The sequence below is a fragment of the Trematomus bernacchii genome, unplaced genomic scaffold (genome assembly GCF_902827165.1).
Source record: "Trematomus bernacchii unplaced genomic scaffold, fTreBer1.1, whole genome shotgun sequence".
NCBI classification, from domain to species: domain Eukaryota; kingdom Metazoa; phylum Chordata; class Actinopteri; order Perciformes; family Nototheniidae; genus Trematomus; species Trematomus bernacchii.
In genome coordinates this window covers 17770886-17791710 of record NW_022987720.1, presented here as the reverse complement: position 1 = coordinate 17791710, position 20825 = coordinate 17770886, and the positions used below count along the sequence as shown (strand labels likewise).

Here is a 20825-nt window from a genome sequence, read left to right as displayed (position 1 = left end):
AATTGAACTGACAATATTATTTTTAAGCACCCTCCAGAGAGAAATTAAAGTGATTATTAAGCTTTGCAAAAGTAATACAGATTTAGTCTGTGTTTTACACTTTGAGGTGCTGAGCTGTGGTATGTTTGCAGTCTGTGTGTGACAGGCCTTAAATTCCTGTGATGCTATCCTGAATTAAGCGGTGCGGTTGTTGGGTTGGGTTTCCATTATATCATGTGCGCACAATTTTGAAGAAGCACGCTCAAAATATTTGACAGCTATTATTAATGTCGTTGTTATTTTTGGCAAAGACCTCCTAGACAATTATTTCAAGACAGAAATGTCACTATTATTTCATTATACAGCATATACTGTAATTCAATCTAATTGAATCTAAGTAAGTAATCTAATAATTTAATCTAATGGGTATCTGACTCATTTAAATTAACAGCGCAACATTTGTTTAATTTTAACATGTTTTAAATGGATCAAGATGGCCCATTACTTTAAACTGTGTTTATGCGTCAAGCCATCCAACAAAATAATTATCTAAAAACAAAACAGCATTGTGATCAATTTATTCCCTCGTTTACCAAGTCCTCCTCTCTCGGGCGTCGATCCATCATCCTCTGTCACGAAACCAAACAGCTAACATCCGCTCCTGTGTGAAAATCTAAGTGTTCACTTCCTACCTATCCATCACACAAGCTATTATGCTCCTCATTTAGACATCAATCAAATGTCCCATGTCCCATTACACAATCCATCACGCTCTAAACTTGTCCCGCCATTGGCTGATGATCTTTGTCATTCAACAAAACCTAAAGATGTGCGTTTCCTTTTGAGGATATAGTGCCCGCCCCAGTCTCCTCCAGATTCTAATGCTGAATTTAGACAGGAACCATTTATTTTTCTTCTCCACCAAAGGCCACAGCCTAGGCCAGAGGTCAGAGGGGGTCGGCCTGGTTGCCAAGGAGGAGTCCACCAACAGGGCAAATCTACTGGTGCTCATTGGACTGTGCAAACTGCTGATCGGCTGAGTCTGACAGGCCTGAGAGCGGAGGAGCCTGGGCCGATTGCATTATCACAAGCAGACAAGAAGCAAGGGTTGATGAGTGAAAGGTTGTATAGAGCATGCAACAACACGCTCATTCAAAGCCAAGATTAAGTCAAGAGAGCATTAGTGACAGGGGCAGCTTTTGTTATTGTGATCAGTGACAATTTCAGTAATGGTCCATCCTGAAAGCATTGAATCACTTAGTGTTGGGCCGTGCTAGAAACTAGGTTGGCAAAGTGTGTTGTCCCACCACATTGGAAGTGTTTATAACTGACTGTCTCCCCTGGCTTGTTGCTGCATAAGTTGGGTCTGATTTGGGAACTTTGACTTTCAGAAATGTATAGAAATTGTAGCCCTTGCATCCAAATCAGACTTCGTAAAAGTCTGTGGGGGAGGGGTTTTTCAAGCTAAACAGCCAATCCAACAAGCAGTTCTGTGTGAGTTTACCGGCGGCTTTACTATTGTTAATCACAGAAACAAGAAAACAACAAAAGAATAAGATAAAAACATTTAATAAAATGACTTTATTAAGACAAACCAAGGTTAAGCTCGAGTACCAAAACCCAAATGTCGTGTTTTCGTAAAAATCAGTCGTTTTGGGATCCTAACATCTCACAGCGAGCTTCATCGCTTTGCAACAGGCTGCCAATATCCATGACATAGTGACATCATGAGAAAGTTGTCCCCCCGTTGACAAGGCCGACTGTTGCCATGGGGCTCCTGGAAATGGCACTGCGGATCCCAGTAAATGAAGGCTGTTGGGGGCGGGGAAGTGAAGGCAAGTAAATAAAAGTACAATTTGCAGTGTGTTTGCTCGATGTCCTCGGAGCCAAGTTCTGCTCCGTTATTGGGCTGCTGAGCATTGGGGGGCTCTCAGTAACTCTGTGCAGTGGGACCCCCCACTCTGGAGGACATTGGCGTGTTTGCTGAACGAACAGGGTACCCTAACGCGGCCTCTGGGAGCCATGTGAGCTGACAGCAGCCGCGCACATTCACTCATTAAGAAAAGAGAACGATGAGGGACAAAAGGAAGAAGGAGACAGTCTTGTAGGAGCAGACTGGAGCAGCAAATAACCTTTCACAAACAGAAATAATTAGTCATAATACAGACGTCAGCCAAGAAAGAGGCATTTACATGATAAAGCTTAGCAGTGTGGAGCTTTCTATCACATGCATTGGTAGCTTTTTCTTCAACAGACTAATGCTACTGTATGTTTCTGACTGCATGAGTCTCTGCCAAAACTTCATTAATAAAGACAGGGCCTGGTTTACTTCACGTACACTTCCCATTTAACATATCTGAGCACACAATTCCCACATCCCCTTTGATACCTGATATTAAGACATGCAAGACCAAGCTATGACCTCCCAATCACTTTTTGTGAGGGGACACCCAACACCAGAGAGCATAATCCTACCATGCCGCTTTGGTGGGAGAGGCGGGGTAAAGGAGGCGGCTCTGAGGCATTTCATGACTGGGAAACTCATGACCCTCTGGGGATTAATGAGCATTCTGTGAGGGGCCTTATTGGCTTGTTGACCCTCGCTTTCTGATGTGTTCATCTCTTTCTGGCTCCAATTGGTAATGACTTAAAGGGAATTTGAAAACAGGCTACTTTAACATTCACTCAAAATACTTTTTTTTTTTTAAAGTATTGAAATTATTTTTGAGATACTTAAGCATAAACATGTTTTTTTTTATATTTTAGGGAAAGACATCATAAATGGTATGGTTGATTATCAATAGCCTACAAAACTGATTCTCTGTTTTTGGTGTTAAAAAGCAAATGCAACCATGCTATCAGGCTCAACTCATATGGTGATGAGATTACCTGCAAAGCATTGTCCTTGTTAGCAAGTTAGCATACTTATGTTGACATTTAGCTTAAAGCATTGCTGAGCCTGAGTATATCAACATAGCTAACTGCTAATTGTACACTCTTTTAAAAATTAACCATATTATTTTACAGTTTTAGGATTCATAGTACCCTTGTTATGCGGGCGAAGTTTGATTCGACAAACCAACATGAGAGATTGGATAAGTCTCTCTTTGCAAAAGAATGAAGGGATGTGGATGTTTCAATCACCAATTGAACTGTAAAAATCAGTTTAGCCACTTTTGAGACATATTGTTTGAAATCAAGTAAACATTCACAAGAATTGTAGGGGCTGTGGTTTAGAGTAATATAACATTAGCAGGAAAGCTGTTGGGAAAATAACTGCTGAAAACCTAAAACCCTTGGCAAGATCTTCATAATCTGTCGTATTAAGACGATATTGAGCTGGAGCCAGGCCCTAGGAACTTGCAATCTTTTGAAGAGGGTAGTTGTTTAACAAAACAAATACTATTATAGTAAAAGAGTAATATTCCACAATATTATTGAGATGAGAAAGTCAGATTAAATCTGAAATATAAACCTGTGAGACCTGCTAACAGAAGTGTCAGGGCAGCATTATGTCAGATCCGAGGTGTTAGGACTGCAGCTGCAGAGAGAGTCGTGGCTCAGTGTGGGTGGCGGCTATCTCGCTGCTGAGGCGGTGTGTTTATGTGTGCTGGGGTTAGGGCCACGCGCACAGTGCAGGCATACACACTCACACACACTCAGTCAGACACACAGAAACACCACAGAGACTCTATTGATTCCAGCTAATCAAGGCAGCAGCGCTGAGGGAACTGTGCACGCGTGTGTGTGAAGTCAACACATTCCCCACATTCCAGCACTTCCCAAAGAGGCATAAAATATTAGCCACTACACTGCGCTCGAAGGCCTCCTCTCACTACTGGAGACCTCCTGCTCTTTAACTCGACTGCCCTTCTTTCTGCCAAGTCACTGTGCCCTTCGCCGTCACTGTAGTTTTCAACAGTACTTTTTTTTCTTTCTCTTTTAATTCCACCCACGAGATGACCATGCAGTGACTTCTGGCTGAATCACACTGACGACACAAAGGCCCCACATATTCATGTCTGGTATAAACTGGTCCTTCTCAACTAGTATTACAATGAAATCTGACCTCGCCCTTAAAATTGCAAGCGATTGCATGTGCATTTTTGACAGATTAGTCAGAATTTCAAATGAACTACTCCCAGTGAAACTAGAAACACATTCTTTCGAAGAAAATCTCATGAAATGGGGTTCAGAAACATTCTCTAAAACGGCCTTTTATCTTTGATTTGTTTGCCCATGGCCGGCTTATCAAGCCTCTAGAAAGAAAGTGCAGTATTAGTGACAATAGCTAGACATTAGAAAAGAAGGAATATGTGTATCATTTTTGTGCTGCTTTTTTCTTTTACAACTCATGGACATGTCCTCAAATGTCATACACATTCTTGAACTTGAAAAGCTGGAACAATTGATTTTTCCCCCCCAAAAGAGTTGCCTGTAGATGCAGTGGTCGATAAATCACATTCATTAAAAGCAGCTCAAGTGAAAATAAATCCTAATGAGAGCTGGTAGATGCTTCCCCAGGGAAAGTAAAGAGCCAAATTGCACGGCATCATGGGAGTACACTACAGCTCAGTAGGTCACTTTGAACAGTGATGCATATATTGATTATTTTGCATAGGAATCACCTGAAGACCAGCCTGGTGTCAAACAGGCTTACTGGCCGGAGAGGACGGAGGAAGAGAGCTCTGACAACCAGGACAGCCCGACTAGTGAAAACCACCAGCCAAGTAATGCCCGCTGACCTCCTCTTCCTCCTCGGCTCCTGGTCTCAAAGCCAGAGTGAGAAGGTTCATAGAAAGTCATCGTTTCCATAGAAACTCTGTTTGCATTTCCCAGTGAGCAATTCAGGGACCGCTGGCTTTCAGCTGGAATTCAGACATTCAATACACAGAGCTGTCTGGAGAAGCAATTGTCTATGTGGGGCAACTTTTGACTATTGAAAGACATTCGAGGTGCATTTCCGTTTTAAGTGAAAAGGCAGACAAAGAGGGACAAGGCCATGAAATGGATGTCATCTTAACGGGCCTGGGTCACAGGTTGCATCTACTGTTACGGCAGCACAGCTCAGCGCTAAAATAACCTGCTCTGTTCCTTGTTAGATTCCAGATGATGTGGATATTAAAGTCTTCATTTAAACAGGGAACCTGAGCACGACTGTACATGCCAATCAAAATGTGCAGTGAGGTTGGAGAGTGCTGCTTTCTGCTGCGTGCCCAGTCACAGGGCTGTATTCAGGTCTGTCTTCAGTCCTCTCTCTCATACCAGACTGCTGCGCTGGAACAAAGAGGCCTTTCACATTGACCTTGACACACGGCCACCCCCATCACCACAGGAACCAACGCAGAGGAATCCACTCCAACTCTCTGATATCAATCTCTACCCCTGGCAGACGGTCCTGGCTAAAGGCTGAGGTGAACCTCGGAGCAGGGCCTAATGCACATCATATAAGTGTGTTTTTATTCCAACAGAACAGGGGGGAAAATAACCTGTTCGCACTACTGAGAGTATTTCATCTGATATGAAATGACCCACCATATCCATATGAGGCTAAAATTAAGGGTTTATAGCACAAGCTAAATTAAGGCTAAAACTAGCCGTATCCTGCATTAGTTAATCTGCATATTATTTTCTAAATAAATTGATTGTTTGGACTAAACCGTCAAAAAAAGTCCACGAGTTACCAACAGTCCAGAGAGAACCATCTTTAAATCCCTCACTGCCAAAGTCAAATCCCCAAAAACAATGAACTGCTAAAGTTTAAATTTGCCCAGCGCAGATTTTGTCAATTATTTATTTAACATATAAACAGACATTAACACACATCCATGGAATAAAAACTTTTATTCTCAAAAGGCAAAAAAACGTTTTTGCTTTTTTTCTTAAACAATTGTACCGCCTGAAAAAACAAAAACACCACGAGTTCAGGCATTAAAATTGTGGATCATTTTTTAAACAAAATAAAAATAAAAGGCTTTTACTTTATACATTTCTGTCATAAGAAATAACTTCAAAACTGTACATCAAGCTATTTCACAAAGCACACAGAGCTCCAAAATATACAATGTTCATTCACATTTTATACAAATAAAAACCAAATGAGGGTTTGCTACATTTAAATCCTGGGAGTTCCTTTGTCTGCGAGAAAGGCAGTCCGGACACATTCCTTGTTGCATCACGTTTGACTTTTCAGAGGGAGTTCATCCAGCATGCTGCTTGGCAACATTCAGAAGCTCCAGTCTTTGTCTCCGAAGAGTCACATGACAGCAGGAGAAGAGAGAGGCTCCGGGCCAGTCTGTCGGCCTCTCTCTCTCCTTAGCATGAACGCTTGGTTCTGCTCTTCCCCCTTCCCTCCGCCCCCGCCTCAGTGAGGACATGTCATTTTTCCAAGAGTGGGCAGGTAAACCCCTCAGTCCGTCTCCACATGACAGGGGTTGGTCCCCTGCTGCTCTGCCTCGTTATACAACCGCAAGAAGTCTTTGTAGCGTGGGGCGCAACCCATCCAGGCTTCCCCAAACCTCACAGTCCCGGTGAAGAGGAACTCACCCTCCCCAGCCCTCACCCCACACTGCGGGGGCATCTTGATGCTGCCAGTCCACCTCCGTACCCTCACACCCCCGGATGCAAAGACGTGGGTCTTCTGTCTGTAGAGGCGGCTGATCTCCACAGTGACTGTCGAGTGCTCCTCTTCCTGCTCCACCCTCCTGATGCTGCCCCGGCCCACTGAGAACACCAAGCAGGAACACAGGATTTAGGTACGGGTTTTATTTCATGCTACACAATATGATGTTCTCATAAGATAGAAACAGGAAGACTATTATTCTCCCAAACAGTGTTTTAACTTACCAAAGTCATTGGTGCAGACTGCGAGGAGCACCTCAGTGTCGCTGCAGGGATGACAGGGTTCTGAAGGGACACAAAGAGAGAAAGTGGATGAGTTTGGTAAAGCACTACACACAGAAACAGGAAAATTCATTCCACCACTTTCTACTTAAACTCAATAAGTATAGAATAGATAGAATCGGAGGGATGAAACCCTCTTTGATGGTCACACATGCAGAGCACACAGCACACAGTGACATTTGTTCTCTGCTTTTAACCCATCCTAGTACCAGGAGTCTAGTACTAGGAGCAGTGGGCAGCTATTGTACAGCGCCCAGGGAGCAATGGGAGTGAGTGGGGAAGGGGGTTGTCCGGTGCCTTGCTCAAGGGCACCACGGCAGGGCAGGAGGTGAACTGGGACCTCTCCAAGTAGCAGTCCACACTCCATATTTAGGTCTGGTCGGGGACTTGAACCGGCGACCATACGGCTCACAGTCCAAGCCCCTACTGCAGTGTTTCTCATACATCGATTCATTTGTGGAGGATAATATATCATCTTTTTTTTTTGGAAATTGTAAATTATATTTTTGGGAGAATAAACCCCACAGATCCTCAACTCCGGTGTGTCTCACTCATTAACAACGCAACACAGAGCAACAAGAACGTTGTCTGCTACAGTAGCCATGAACTCGCATGTATTTTGTTATTTGAGGGGGGGTGGATGCGTGGGCCACCCGAATAGGTTAAGGGGCCTTTGGCTTTTCTTGATAGAATCAAATGATGTGGGAAACACTGTACTGACTGAGCCACTGCATACTACTTCCTACTAAATTACGCTCAAGTTTGACATGACCAGCAGACTGTTCAAACTGAAGTAAAGCCAAGCTAAATGCATCTACATCACATGACAACCAGTCTGAGCTACACTCTGAATGAAACCTGTATCACAAAAGGTACACTACCTCTTCAACTTTATTTTATTTTTCCAGTATTAAAAGTTTTAAATATTTTAGAAGAAGTTTTCCTCTTATCTGTAGGTCACTTGCCATCATTCCCATTTATTTTATCCAATGCTTCATCATTTTTTGTCCACCATTGAACAGTCTATAGAGCCACAATTCATTTTAGGGTGGCTGAACAATATTTACGTTATACTTTATACTGGATAGTATCTGCCATTTTGAACACTGCCTGTGTTTACCTAACAAACACAAAGTCACACAATAACAACTGGGGTCACAGTCATTTCCGTCCCTACAGATGATTATTTATTTACAAAGTCGGCAGAGCAGAATTCAGCTGTCATGAGCGCCTTGTTTTAACACCAAACAGAACTGGGCATGCTGCTCAACAAAAAGTTTATCCACATAAACACTGCTGAGGGGTTTTATGCTTGTGGGGGGCGTTCGGTCAGCTTCCCCGCCACAAGAGTAGCCCCTCGACGCTCCGTGACAAACAAGGACCAGATGAGAAGTTTAGGGGAGCACAGACACGAGGAAAGGCTAAGTTGCTGACCTGAGCTCTGTTAGCACTTCAGCAGACCTGCTGGGACTGAAACAGTGAGCACTTTCTCAACTATAACATCAAGTAGTTTTGAAGAGCTTTAAAAGTGAAAAACACTTAATAGTAGGCAGATCCCCACAATGCCTGGTCTTAAACAATAGAAGATGGCAATCAAAGGGTATGCTCTCATAACTGAAGGGCAACATTTTTGTCAAAAAAGAGAATTGGAGAGAAATGTAGAAGTCTGCCCCGGGCTACATTTCCCCCGCAGCGCAGCATCTCAGCCGGCCCGCCTCCAGACTGTTTTACAGCAGGAGAAAGGGCCCTAAATGAGAGCAGACAACCAATGATTAGTTGACTCAGGTGGTCCTGCGGCTGGCCGGGATAGACCGTCTTTATTAGTCCTAGATCTGCTGTGGTTTTCTTTTGCGGCAGAGAGGGGCAGGTGGGGAGCAGAGGGAGGGGTGTCGAGTCAGCAATGTGCTGAGTTTGGGTCAGTGGGTGTTCATCCATTAAATTAGAAAAAGAATGATTAAAGCAGTTAACTCGGGTGGATTTGGTGCACTGGAAACCACCCTAGCTTACATAGTCTGGTGTGAAATGTTTCTCATTTAGAAATGTGGAGAGTAAATCTGTAGACTATTACTTAATTAAGTCCAAAAACAGAGACGAGTGCCCTCTGTCATCTGTAGGCGCTGGAGCCTTATTTTTAGCTGGCTTGAGAGTATAGGGGTGAGGGGTGAACATGTCTTAGGTCAGCTTGTGTAGCAACACGAGGCTCTGCCGCATCACCAGAGAGGTCGGAGGTCAAACAGCCACAAGCTCGGACGGCTTAAGAACAGCTGGAAAGCCGGGAGACTTCAGAGCGGCCGACCTCGCCCAGAGCCGAGTGCAAAGGCCCTTTGAAGTGAGCCTGCGTGCTGCCTTAGCATTAGAAAGGCCCAGAGCCCAGCGCTAAACCCAGCCGTGTTTTTTCTTTCCACCAAAGCAGAGCCGAGCAGGGCTCACATGTCAGACATGAAACAGAACCACAGGAATGGGCTGAGAGCCGAGTCAGCATCCCTCTCTGGCCCATGCACATGCAGCGCCGCTCTGATCAGAACCACTTCACAGGAGCTGAGAGGGATGAGGGATGGGAGGAGTGGTAGAGGAGGGGAGGAGAGGCACGATGTAGTGTCCCTAAAACATCTGGGCCCCAATGCATTCCGCTGTAATGGAGCACAACTTGCTAATACCACTCGGCACAGACGTGAACCACTTCAAACGTTCAGGAAGAGAGAGGGAAGATATATGAAGGGGAGAGGAATGAGAAGGAAAATACTAGAATGATAAATGGACGAGCAATACATTAAAAGAGAGGTAGGAAATAGTGAAACAAAGACGAAACAAATATGAGTTAAGTGATCTGAAAGGGAGGCTGAGGGAGTGACGGCAAGAAAAGAAGGGAGTGGGGGGGGGAAATAAGCCTATATGCTCCTAGAAGCTCCTCCAAACATCTGGTTGGAGATGCATTCCAAGTTGACGGTGAGCAACTCAATCCCAGCACAGCGGGTCGGAGAGAAGAGGGAAGAGACGGGAGAGAGAAGGAGATGAGAAGAAGCAAAGCTGCAATCAATCCACCAGCCCAGGCTTCAGATGACACGAGACCACTGTCTTTGTGAATCATCCCGATGCGATCTGAGGCCACATCACACACACAGATTATACTGCAGAGCTGAGCGGAGCACACTAATGTGACCAAAACAACTCCACGCTCACTGCTCTCTGCATTTAACCCCCTCTCTCTGCTGCGCCAGATAATGACGCAGGATGTGGATATGTGAACCCAGAGAGCCCGTAAAAACAGATGTGGGCCCAATACTGCTCTTATTTTGCTTGAGGTGGAAAAGAACACAGTTGCTTGCACAGTTGCGCGGCGTGAAACTGTGCAGGTTTGGCAGGTACGCAGCGTGAAAATACACGGTTGTTTTTCAATGGAGGCCCCCTGTTTGGCTGCGCCTCTCCACACACACACACACAAAAAAAACAAATCTATTACAGCTAAGAGCCAAGTCAAATCAAGCATGAATGGATTTTTTCGTCCTGGAAAAGTACCATAGAGACTTAAAAAGCTTCAGTTTGTTGATGTCTTGATACTTATAGCCGGCATTTGATTCCGACTAGAAATACGTTCCCTTTAAACCAAAATGTACAGACAATGTGACCAGAGAAATGGACTTTGGCTTCAGTATTAGCAGTCTGCTGGAACAAATGTTGAGTTTCCTACTATTAGCGTCCAACTTAATAACAGTTTCCACCAGTAGATGGCTGCATTTAGTGCGCACACACACCACAGGGACAAAGCACAAAGAGAACCAGACACAGAGGGAATGATTCAAAAGCCTGCAGCTCTTTATAATGGCTTCTCAAATGAAATACAATGATCGACAGGTTAGCATCGAGCCGTAAAGCATCATGGTGGAAATGTGTCTTACCTTCCAGTGACTGTGCATCTGGTCCCAGCCTGTCGCTGACCAGCTCGTACTGGAACTCTGTGATGCGACGGCTGATGTCCAAGTGCGGGACGGCCTCGATAAAGAGCGCCCCCTCCTGGATACTGAAGCACTGCACCTTGCCCTGAGCATGGTCCTGTTCACGCAGCAGTAACCGCAGCTTGCCGTTGCGGTCCAGGTAGATGTTGGTGCCGCCAGAGTCTGCAGAGGGTTTGATGCAGACGGAGAGGCGGGCTGCAGCGGAGGAGACGGTGTTGGGCCGCAGGTTGACGATGATGGCCCCTGTGGGATAGAGCCACTCCAGAGAGCCTTGGGAGCAACGCAGGTACACCTGCTCCACATCCCTGGCGTGGCTTTCATGGGTCAGACCACTGCAAGTAAAGAGAAGGAAAGACGTCAGCAGACATCGACCACTCGAAAATCAAAGTGGCAGGGATTGTTTAGAATTTCTGAAAGTGTACAATTACACAAAACCCAGCAATGTGGAACCTTTTAATGTGGAGATATTTTTATTTTTTTAATTAGGGATTCAGGATGTCACAAGTCACTAATATTAGCAGGAAGAGGCTTTAAAAGTAAATATTGGCATAAGCCACAACCGAACATTTCCTCCAAAATGACAGGCTGATGTTAGTTAAAAAATTAAAAAGGGCATGTTTTGCATGTGGACATAGTTTAGGTTGTTCCTTATTGGCCCAGTGAATGAGTTCCTTCTGTATGTTGTGTTTGTATGCATGGTATGTTGATTTCATTAGGTTTGGATATAACTGTATCGGAAAACTGCAAGAATTAGTTGTGGGTTAAAAATATCAGAAAATTGAATATTGACAAAAAATACTGTGCATTCCTGCTTTCATTCATCATGAACAGATTATTCAGTGATCGGAAAATAATGGTTTGGTCATTTACAGCCCGAGATACCTGACCAAGGTGAAGGCCTTTGGCACACTGGAGTGGCATTATACTAAACGCCTCCTGAAGCATTAATGGCTGCCTGTGCGCAAGACTGGCTGCATGACCAGTCACGAGCCGCAGCAGCCAAAATGACCTCAACTCACACACACTCCCCCCATACCACATTATCCTCCCCGAGCTTTGGCAAAACGCACCACTGGCAAGCTGCCTTGGGGAAGAGTTTGGAAGCAGAAATGGATGAATGGAGGGACACAGGGGCTTCTGGGCAGACAGCGACAGCAACAGTAGCTGGGCCTGCTGCATGCAAGTGCAAATGCAGGTCACGCACCAAACCTCCCCTTGCTTTCAAGCCACCAAAGAGACTGGAAGAGACTTGTCCGGGCAGCACTTCGGACTCTGGCGCCAGCATGACCAAATGACTCCCTCCAGAACTTAATGCCTGGTCAGGGTTCGAAAACTCCTGCCTGTCAGTCATTCTGTGGCAGAGCCAGAGGCAGGAAGCCATCAGCAGTCCACCAGCATGTGCATGCCAAGCTAGTGGTTTTGACTTTGGGGGAGAAACGCCCAGCTTCCTGAAAATGAGATGCTGAAATTCAAATTTGCCATAGATCTAAAGTAACCCATGGCATATGCTGAACACATGCAGCTGAAGCCTCATAACCAGGCTCTCCTCAGCACGCCTCTAATTAAGTCCTTTCTAACTTCATCACTTCTGCACGCAATTAAAGGAGATTAGTCAAGAGTCTCACTAATGAACAACAGATTATTGGTTTGGGCTCAAAGTGCTGAATATCTCCTACCCCTCCGGAGTGGAGGATGAAAAACAAAACCACACTATTTGAAGCACAGCCTCTCAAGTGCAAAAAGAGAGTTCAGCAGATGTTTGATGGAGGAAACATTTTCCAGTGTGCTGCCTGAGGTTTTAGAAACTGTTAAAAAACGAAATGCTTAAAACGGTTCTGTGGAGATCTGTGCATGTAATCCTGTAAATATATCAGTATTTCTTTTTTTTGGGGGGGTGGGGGGTTAAACCTTTAAATCTAAGTATGTACTTACATTTTTATACGAGCAAGTCCCTAATAATAGGCCTAAACGCATTTGTATTGGTGAGTCATATGTTTATCAAATAACTTTGTCAGTTAGTCATTCATAAATTCAGCATACCAATAAATCCTACCAGTCTGTGAAACTGTCGTATGCCCGTTTTCATTCCCATTAACATCACAAAACAATAACAGATTATTCATTTAGGCAAGACATTTCTTTGATATTCCTATCCTGCCTTAATGTAAGACTTATTCTCGTTTTACTCCGCTGCCTGATTTCAGATCGCCGCGTTCGGAGTCTGAGTTTCGGCCACAGTCGCTTCAAGTCGCTGCAGCTCACTTACTTTCAGACTCATTTTTATCCACATTTTACATTTAAAAAACAACGGGGCAAACCTCACCTGCCCTTCCAGCTGCACTGGTCGCTTGAATACTGGCAGAAAGAAATCCGACAGAGAAGGAGAAGAGGCAGCAGCAGGGAGGCCAGCATCGGGGTGAGCATGTTTATCTCGCAGCTAACTTCGCCTCTTCTCGAGCGAAACTGTGATGAAGTCCACCGCCGTATTTCCAGCTACATAGCGTTTCCATGTGCCCCGGTCCGCTCGGTGCTGCTCCCCGGTTATTTCCTGTGATTCTCAGGAAGTTTCAGGTGAGTAACGGCGCGTATTCAAATTCGGTCCGTAAAGCCCAGTCCGGACAGCCCTCCGTAAAAACTGTGGAGTGAGTTTAACTCCGACTCTGTTCCTGCAGACCTGACTGCTCTCCACGTCACACCCCATCCAAAGCACTTTATCACTGTGCTGCCTTCAGGGGCTCAGCAGAGACTCCGATTTCCTAGCCTTTCAAAATAAAAGGACACTTGTGCATTGCATGTAAAACAAATTGGTTTACGGTTTTGATTTGAAACCTTTGAAACCAACACAACTGAGCTACTCTGCTATTGGTCAAAATAAAAAAAAATTGTTTTTTACAAGAGTTGTATTCGTTAAACATATTATGTGAAACACTCCACAATTGCATGAGTTTAAACAATGATTGTTATCTTTACAGATATTTACACATTATGTGTGAATTGTATGTTAATTGTCTCTCATTGTTATTGCAGGATGATAAGTAATTGTAATCACATCATGTCCTCATACATGCAAAAAGCTGGTCTTAAGTGTGTGATTATTTATTATTATTGATTAAGTACATTTGAGAAAAGAGGCTAAAATACATTCTCTGGCATTTTTGCATTAATTTAGTTACATTTGAGCATTTCAATTATGATAGAAACTGCCAAAGCCCATTTGTTTCTTTACTGAGCTGTGTTGACATAATCCACTTGACAACAAGTGTGAAAGTTCCCACAGCACCTGAAGTGAGCATAAAACTCAAGAATTTTGTTTTTCAATGGATTTTTTTGGAGGAAACTAAAATTGGCATTTATTCACCTTTAAGTAAACAGCGTTATTTCCATTATTAAAAACATGTATACAAAAATACAAGGATATGCCAGAATAGTCCTTCAACCTTTGAAAATCTGTAAAATCACATCATGCAAAGAGTCATAATAGAATATGAAATGAAAATATGAATAATTATTTATACTTTTCCATTGATCCATAACTTTATGACACACAAGTCCCAACCAAATTTTAAGATAACACTACTGAGCGTTATAATTCAGCCTTGTTACCAAGTTCAACAAGAGCTGCACAGACTTGTGGGTCTGTTAACCACTGGGTGCATCTGTAAACATCAACTACTCATCGCTCATGTATCCTGGGCTAGGGTTTCTCAGGAAACAAGATGTTTTATTTGTGTATGGCATGGAAAAGAAACTGGTCCAACGAGGAAATCCATAGCAGTTTGTAACTGCTACATTTCCTCTCTGGTTTCGTAGGATTTTGGATTGGTTGTGGCTTGTTTTTGATGGACATGTTTGCATTACTGACCTGACATGCAGGGGGCAAGTCTCAGCCTGGGCAACATGCCACCAAAGCACCCCACAAACCTAAGATGAGTGTGCGAAAACGTTTTAAATTTGACTAATGGAATATCTCTTTTTGATCAAATTGATAAAACTCCAAGAAATGTCAGACTTCCCATTGAGCAACTTTGTAATGTTGTGTGTATTTTTGTCAGTTGATGAGAAGTGTGTCTGGTTTCTGTAGTCCTTGTTGTACAGGCTGTCTGGCAGTTATACCTCTTGATGAAGTAACAGAACCAGAGACGTGTCCGAACAAGATGTCTGAGGAGCCGTCACGATTGCACCTGCACTGTTAAACCAGAGCTACACCTGTAAGGATTTCTCAATTAGTTCATTAGAATTACACAATTTGTTTTCTGAATCCTTGTTAAAGTATAAGGTTAAAGGGGAATTTCACACATTTTAAACATCAAAGGCTTGTCGAGTCTGACTGTATTTGTGATAAATAAGTTGTATAAAGCCTTTTGTTAATCCAGAGGAAGCTCAGTGGGATCTGATTACTTGGCTGCAGTGATGTCGCTTGGGTCATCGTCTGTTTGGGCAGAAGACTTCAAATAAATAAAAAATCTGGAAGTATGGAGCGAGCTACTCATGGCTGATTGCAAATCAATGCAATATTAGCTGCTACTAGCCAAACAAACCATAAAGTTTGACTGAACTTTTGGATGTTAAGTTGCATTGTGGGTAAAGGAGGTGCCATATTTTGCCAAAGAATGAGAGAAGGTGTTATAAAAACGATATTTAGTGTCTTCTGCATCGATTTTTGCTACTTCATTTTTTTAAACCGTTCATCTTAAAATCGTCAATGTTAAAGTGCAATGCTAAATCAGTGTTGTACTCTCTTAAGTAGTACATGCTAATATTGACATTTTTTATACGAATAAATAAATAAAAACCCTTTTTTAAGGTCACTAGATAGGAAGGTTTTCTGTCTTTATCTTGTTTTAGAACATTGTTGGTAAGGAATAGTTTGGCCTTTGAAATTTCAGCCAGACAAAACAAGACTTTAATAACTATTATCTGTGGCCCCGGGGAATTGTGATGGACATTTTTTACTGTTCAGACATATTATAGATTACACATTTAACCAACAAATAAAAGAAGTCCTTGATACTCTAATGTAGTTGCAGCCCTACTTAAAGTCTGGTTAGCATGACTGTCTTGTATCGACTTAATCTCTACTACTGAGTAATAGTAATTAAAGTCCTCCCAGAAGAGAGTGTTTGTTATTTTCTTGTTATTCCAGTTGCTTGATCACTTACTGTTGGTGTTTGTTATTTTCTCTTGCACTGCAGCTTAAAGGAAGCAGGTTTAGCTCTCACCCTGCACCTGTCAGAAGATTCACTCTTGGTGGGAGCGGAGAGCTGGGCACAAGGGCGGGAAAGAAAACAAATCGATGACAGATTGCAAGAGTCTTAGAAACAGACAGTGAATCCTACCGTGTGTTCCAGGTATAGAATGAAAGTTGGCACAGAAACCATGACGTTCAACAGAAAAGCAGCGAGGTGCAGTTTGAATTATTAGAGGATTAGGAGGTAAACATGTGTTACGTATGCCAGGGATAGTGGAGTTTAGGGAGGCAGGGAGGGGGAGGCTCCTGAAGTTTGATGGGGGGAAGGGTAGGATTGTTTTTTTTGTCAGGCTTGTTGTCTCAAACTCTTGCTGAGTGTGGCTCACTTTTCGGGGCTAGCCTCCAGGTGAAAAAGCAGTCATAAAGTAAATTAGGCGGCTGACAGGATGCAGTTTTTTATGTGTGTTTGCATGTGTAAACTTGTGTGTGTGTCCTCACTGTCCCCTCTTTCTTTTACTTGTCACTGTTGGAAAGCAAGAAACCAGGCATGTCAATGATTAAACAATAGCAGAGTATTATTTTCGTTAAACAGTGGATTCTGAACAAACCCATTGTTTGCACTTTCTCCTCTGGGTTTTAAATTATAGAGTTTATTGGTCCATTTGGCTAAGATCTTTGGCGGTTGTGACCGAAAGCTTGCCTTGAGTTAATTTTCAACAACCTTTACCTCAAATATCAAACTGTGTTCCCTCAGAACCAGTTTCATGAAGACTTTAACCGCTGCTCTTCTTCAGAGCCAGTCTCAACCTGTTTCTTTAAGTCTACTATCTTGGCCAGATAAACTGCGAAGTGCAGTCACACAAGCATGTCCAATATCTTGTGGTATGCAAAGGCAGAAGCTGATATCATCGAGAGGCCGTCTGCCTGTCATCATCCCTCTCTGGCTGCTTTCCAGACTGTCAGAATTGCAGCTGCAGCTCAAACCTGCATGAGCATTTCTCCTAGTAAACAGGAACCTTGTCATTTTGAAGTGTCTTCCTTATCTAAAGACGGACATGGTGTGTGTATCTCTTCTAACACCTTGCTTAAACAACATGCTAATAAACATAGTGTACATTCCAGCTGTGCAGCCCACAGTGTCTCCATCATCAGCCCCCAGTGTTGTATTGCTAGTAGTGAAGTCCATACAACAAGTAAGTGTGAAAATATGTGGGAGGAAGTGAAGTATGCAGCAACTGGCGCATCTCGCTAAAGATTCCCTGAAGTTTTTGTAAGCCAGTGAAGACAAAGCCTGTCTTTTGTTGCAGCTCTAATGGTGATGTATGTGGAAAAAACACATTGAAATACAGAGAAAAGTGATGCCAAAGTGGAAGAAGCCAGAACATATCATGGCTTTGTTGCTTGTGTATCTATAGCAGGCCATGTGAGGGTTTGCAGAGGAGATTAGATGTTGCAGAGGCCTCAGCTCAGCGACATGCTCAAGAAGTCCATGCTGAATTGGCCCTTGATGCCTTCAAGCTGTTTCCAACACCCTGCTATCAGCTCCTTCATATCCCTGTCTCTCAGCAGCACACAGAAACCTGAGGAACAACAGCGCCGAGAGCTCAGAGGAATTTGGGTCAGGGCTCATTTTGACAGGGCAGGTGGGCATCTCTTATGAAAGCAACATAATAAAAGTGAACTTAACTCCGCTTTGCCTTTGAATTTCACAGAGATCAGATATGGATTAGGCCTGCAGATCCAGGTGGTTTGAGGCCAATCAGCGACCAAATGTTAAGAGGAAGACAGGGAGCAGTATTGAAGGTAAAACCTGACTCACTAAGAAAAAGCTGTTGTGCGCCCTTTCTCCAGGACGACTTCCGCTATCCAGATTAGACACACTGATCTAATTCTCATGGCTTCCTGCGGAGAAAAAGCTCTGGCCCACGTCCCTCCGTTTTCTTCATGGCTCTGTGACATGAGAGCTTCCTTGATGGTTGGGCCTACACCCATTCTTGGATTCACTCTATCAGTCCATGATGCTGTACACAAAAAGCCTCAGCCATTAGACTCCCTGATGCTGGGTGACAGCCATGATAGACTCAGAGACTGTGGGGGTGGAGGGGCAAGAGCGCCTTCTTTTGTGAATGCCAAAGTTCTCTGGCTCACACAGGGAGCTCCTTCTATCTGTCCAAATACTCTGGCATCATTCCTGTGCAACACTGCAGGAGAACATTCAAACATGTTAAATAATATTGATTCCTTATAGGCCGTGCCGATCTCTGTGTCTCTGAAGGAGAAAGCAAAACAGATTTTTATGGAGTTTCAACATCGCAGGAGATGGCGCCTGTGTTTAATCAGAGATGCAGTAATCTGCCAGCGCAGATGAGGCTGAGTCAGACTCCCTGGGCATTTTTTGACTGATGGTTAACATTGTGTTTCTTAGTCTTTAGACTTTGAGGAGAAGATATTTTAGAACATATCGCCTAGCTTTCCTTCCCTTGGTTTAAGTGAGAAGAGCTACAGTTAGTATGTGGATACACTTCTGCTGCTAATAATTATGGTTTATTTTTTACTGCACTAGATTTGTCTTGTCTAAAAGAGTATTGTACATACTGCACACACTGCAGCATGAATATTGAGTTATAACAGTCTTATATTTGTTAAAAAGTGAAAGCTATCTGCCAGAGTAGCGATAAGATTTCAACTGGTTCACTGGTTTTGTGAATGAACACAAATAAGGTGACACTTTTTAAATAATACAACAATACAGGTATTTTCTTTCACTACTTTAAGCAGAAAATACTTTTAGGACTCAATAGATTGATAGTTCGAGCTAGATCATTTTTTACAGCCTAAAAAATCTGAATCATCAGAAGTTCTTAAATTCATCAACCTTCACCAGCATTAACATAGAAATGCTGCTTTTCCGTTAATGCAATGAAATGCTATGTAAAGCTCTCTGAAAGTGGCCCCTGTGTATAATGAGTACTTTTTTTTCCTTAAATTGCATTTACCTCATAATCGTATTTCTTCTAATGCTGCAAAGCGGACACAGCCAGCCAACAAGCACATTAATTCACATTACAAGCTCATGTGTTTACACAGCGAGAGAATAAGAAAAGGAAATGCAAGAGAGAAGAACAGTTGGTCTATTGTGTTCATCCACATGCAGAGTTGTATATTAGCACATGGTTTTTGCCTGGAGAAACAACCCAAAAAACTATTTACAATTCAACAATCAGTCAAAGGATAAACAAAACACGACGGCTCTTTATGGAAATTCTGACCCGGTGTTACGGTTCTTAGAGCGCTGATACAGAGGGCTCTTTAAGATCCTGTGGCATCTCTCTGAATGGATTTCATTCTGCCTCTAACCAGAGATGAATTTCGGAAAACCCAGAGTTTGGTCGGTGGTGTGGTTAGCTCTGAAGGCGATACTCACTTCATCTGCTGATTCACAAGCTGGTGACAGCTGTGGTCACAGGTGACGGGAGGAGGCAGGTTCACGGGAAAAGTAGGGGTCAAAGAAAAACCACATAAGGGTCACTGAGGAAGACAAGAGGAGTTCATGTTTGGGGTTACTAACAAACACAAACACTCTCCCCTGAGGATTTCAGGTTATTCAAATCAGGAGTTCCTGCAGTTTATTGAGCTTGATGCCGCTGCAAAGAACATCCTGGAACCTTGTGTCTTATTTTCAACAAGATCTGCTCCACTGCAGTGAAGTTAGATATTTTATTGAGCCTACGAATGGCGATCCAACTGTTAAAGAGCTCAAAGTAAAGACAGACTTTTTACATAAATACATTTAAATGATTAAATCAAATATTAGCAATTGGCTGACTTCGCTGTTTGTATTGTAGTATATTTTCCAAGATAAACCTGGTTCTGTTTGACTTCATAATTATTCTTTAATTGAATTATTCTCAAATTTGCATGTTGAAATTGCAGTTAGAAAGTTTCCGGGATGTCAGAGCTGTTTCCTCTTCCTATACAGTCATAATAGTATGTTCTCTGTTACCGTGAATCAACATATGTCAGCTCTGAGCAGACTTAATGTGCAGAATATTGAATTAGGCCTTATTTAAAGTGTGTCTTTCTGAGTAGAAGTGCAGATGTTTCATAACTAACTCACCACTTGCAAAGCTGAAATGTCTTAAGGGAAATGCCACTTACAAAACTAAACAGAGTGAAACTATAATACACACTAAGCAGACATTCTGGGAAACATTAGTTCAAGAATAGTAAGCATGCTTGTTTTCCCAGGGTATAAAACGACCACATTTCTTCATCATGTGGTTATTGGTACACTGTAAAGGGATCTAAAGAGGAAGATGGAAATAAAAAAAGTACTGCAGAGCTCAGCGCCAAGTCATTGCTTAATAGTACGATCTGTTCTTTGTGTTGTGGTCTCATAACAAAAACAATGCGGGCATGCTGAGACTAGAACAACACACACATAACCTGTTCGGTCTGTATCTTCCTGCCTTCATCCTGAGGTTAAGTCAGGCAGCCCGCCAACAGAGCCTGTGAGGACACAAAGTGCCATTTTGACTCAAGCAGGTATCCTGAGAGCTCTGATGGAAATGGCTTCTTGTGAATAACTCTCTTCTGACATGTGCAAAAGTCACTAACTAGAATGAGACTGGTAATGAGGAACACATTTAAATGAGCGTTTGGCAAAAAGAGGTTTACTGGGCTGACTGATTTTGCTGAAAGGCCACGTCCACATCAGGAGATTATTTAAGGGTTTAAGCAGTTGGCACAGAATGCAAAGCAAGTCTTGAAATGTGGTCACCTGGATGAGGTTGAAAGAAGCT

General features: G+C 43.1%; 1 protein-coding gene across 1 annotated transcript; it reads right to left on the bottom strand.

Annotated features, from left to right (window-relative positions):
- Nucleotides 1–5806: 5806 nt before the first annotated feature.
- On the bottom strand, nt 5807–13549 carry metrnla (meteorin like, glial cell differentiation regulator a). The gene is made up of 4 exons (XM_034143460.1): nt 13159–13549; nt 10779–11167; nt 6826–6885; nt 5807–6702 (listed from the first exon to the last, which is right to left on the bottom strand). The coding sequence occupies exons 1-4, from the start codon at nt 13257–13259 to the stop codon at nt 6389–6391; spliced, it is 864 nt and encodes a 287-aa protein (XP_033999351.1). The 5' UTR covers nt 13260–13549; the 3' UTR covers nt 5807–6388.
- Nucleotides 13550–20825: the final 7276 nt, after the last annotated feature.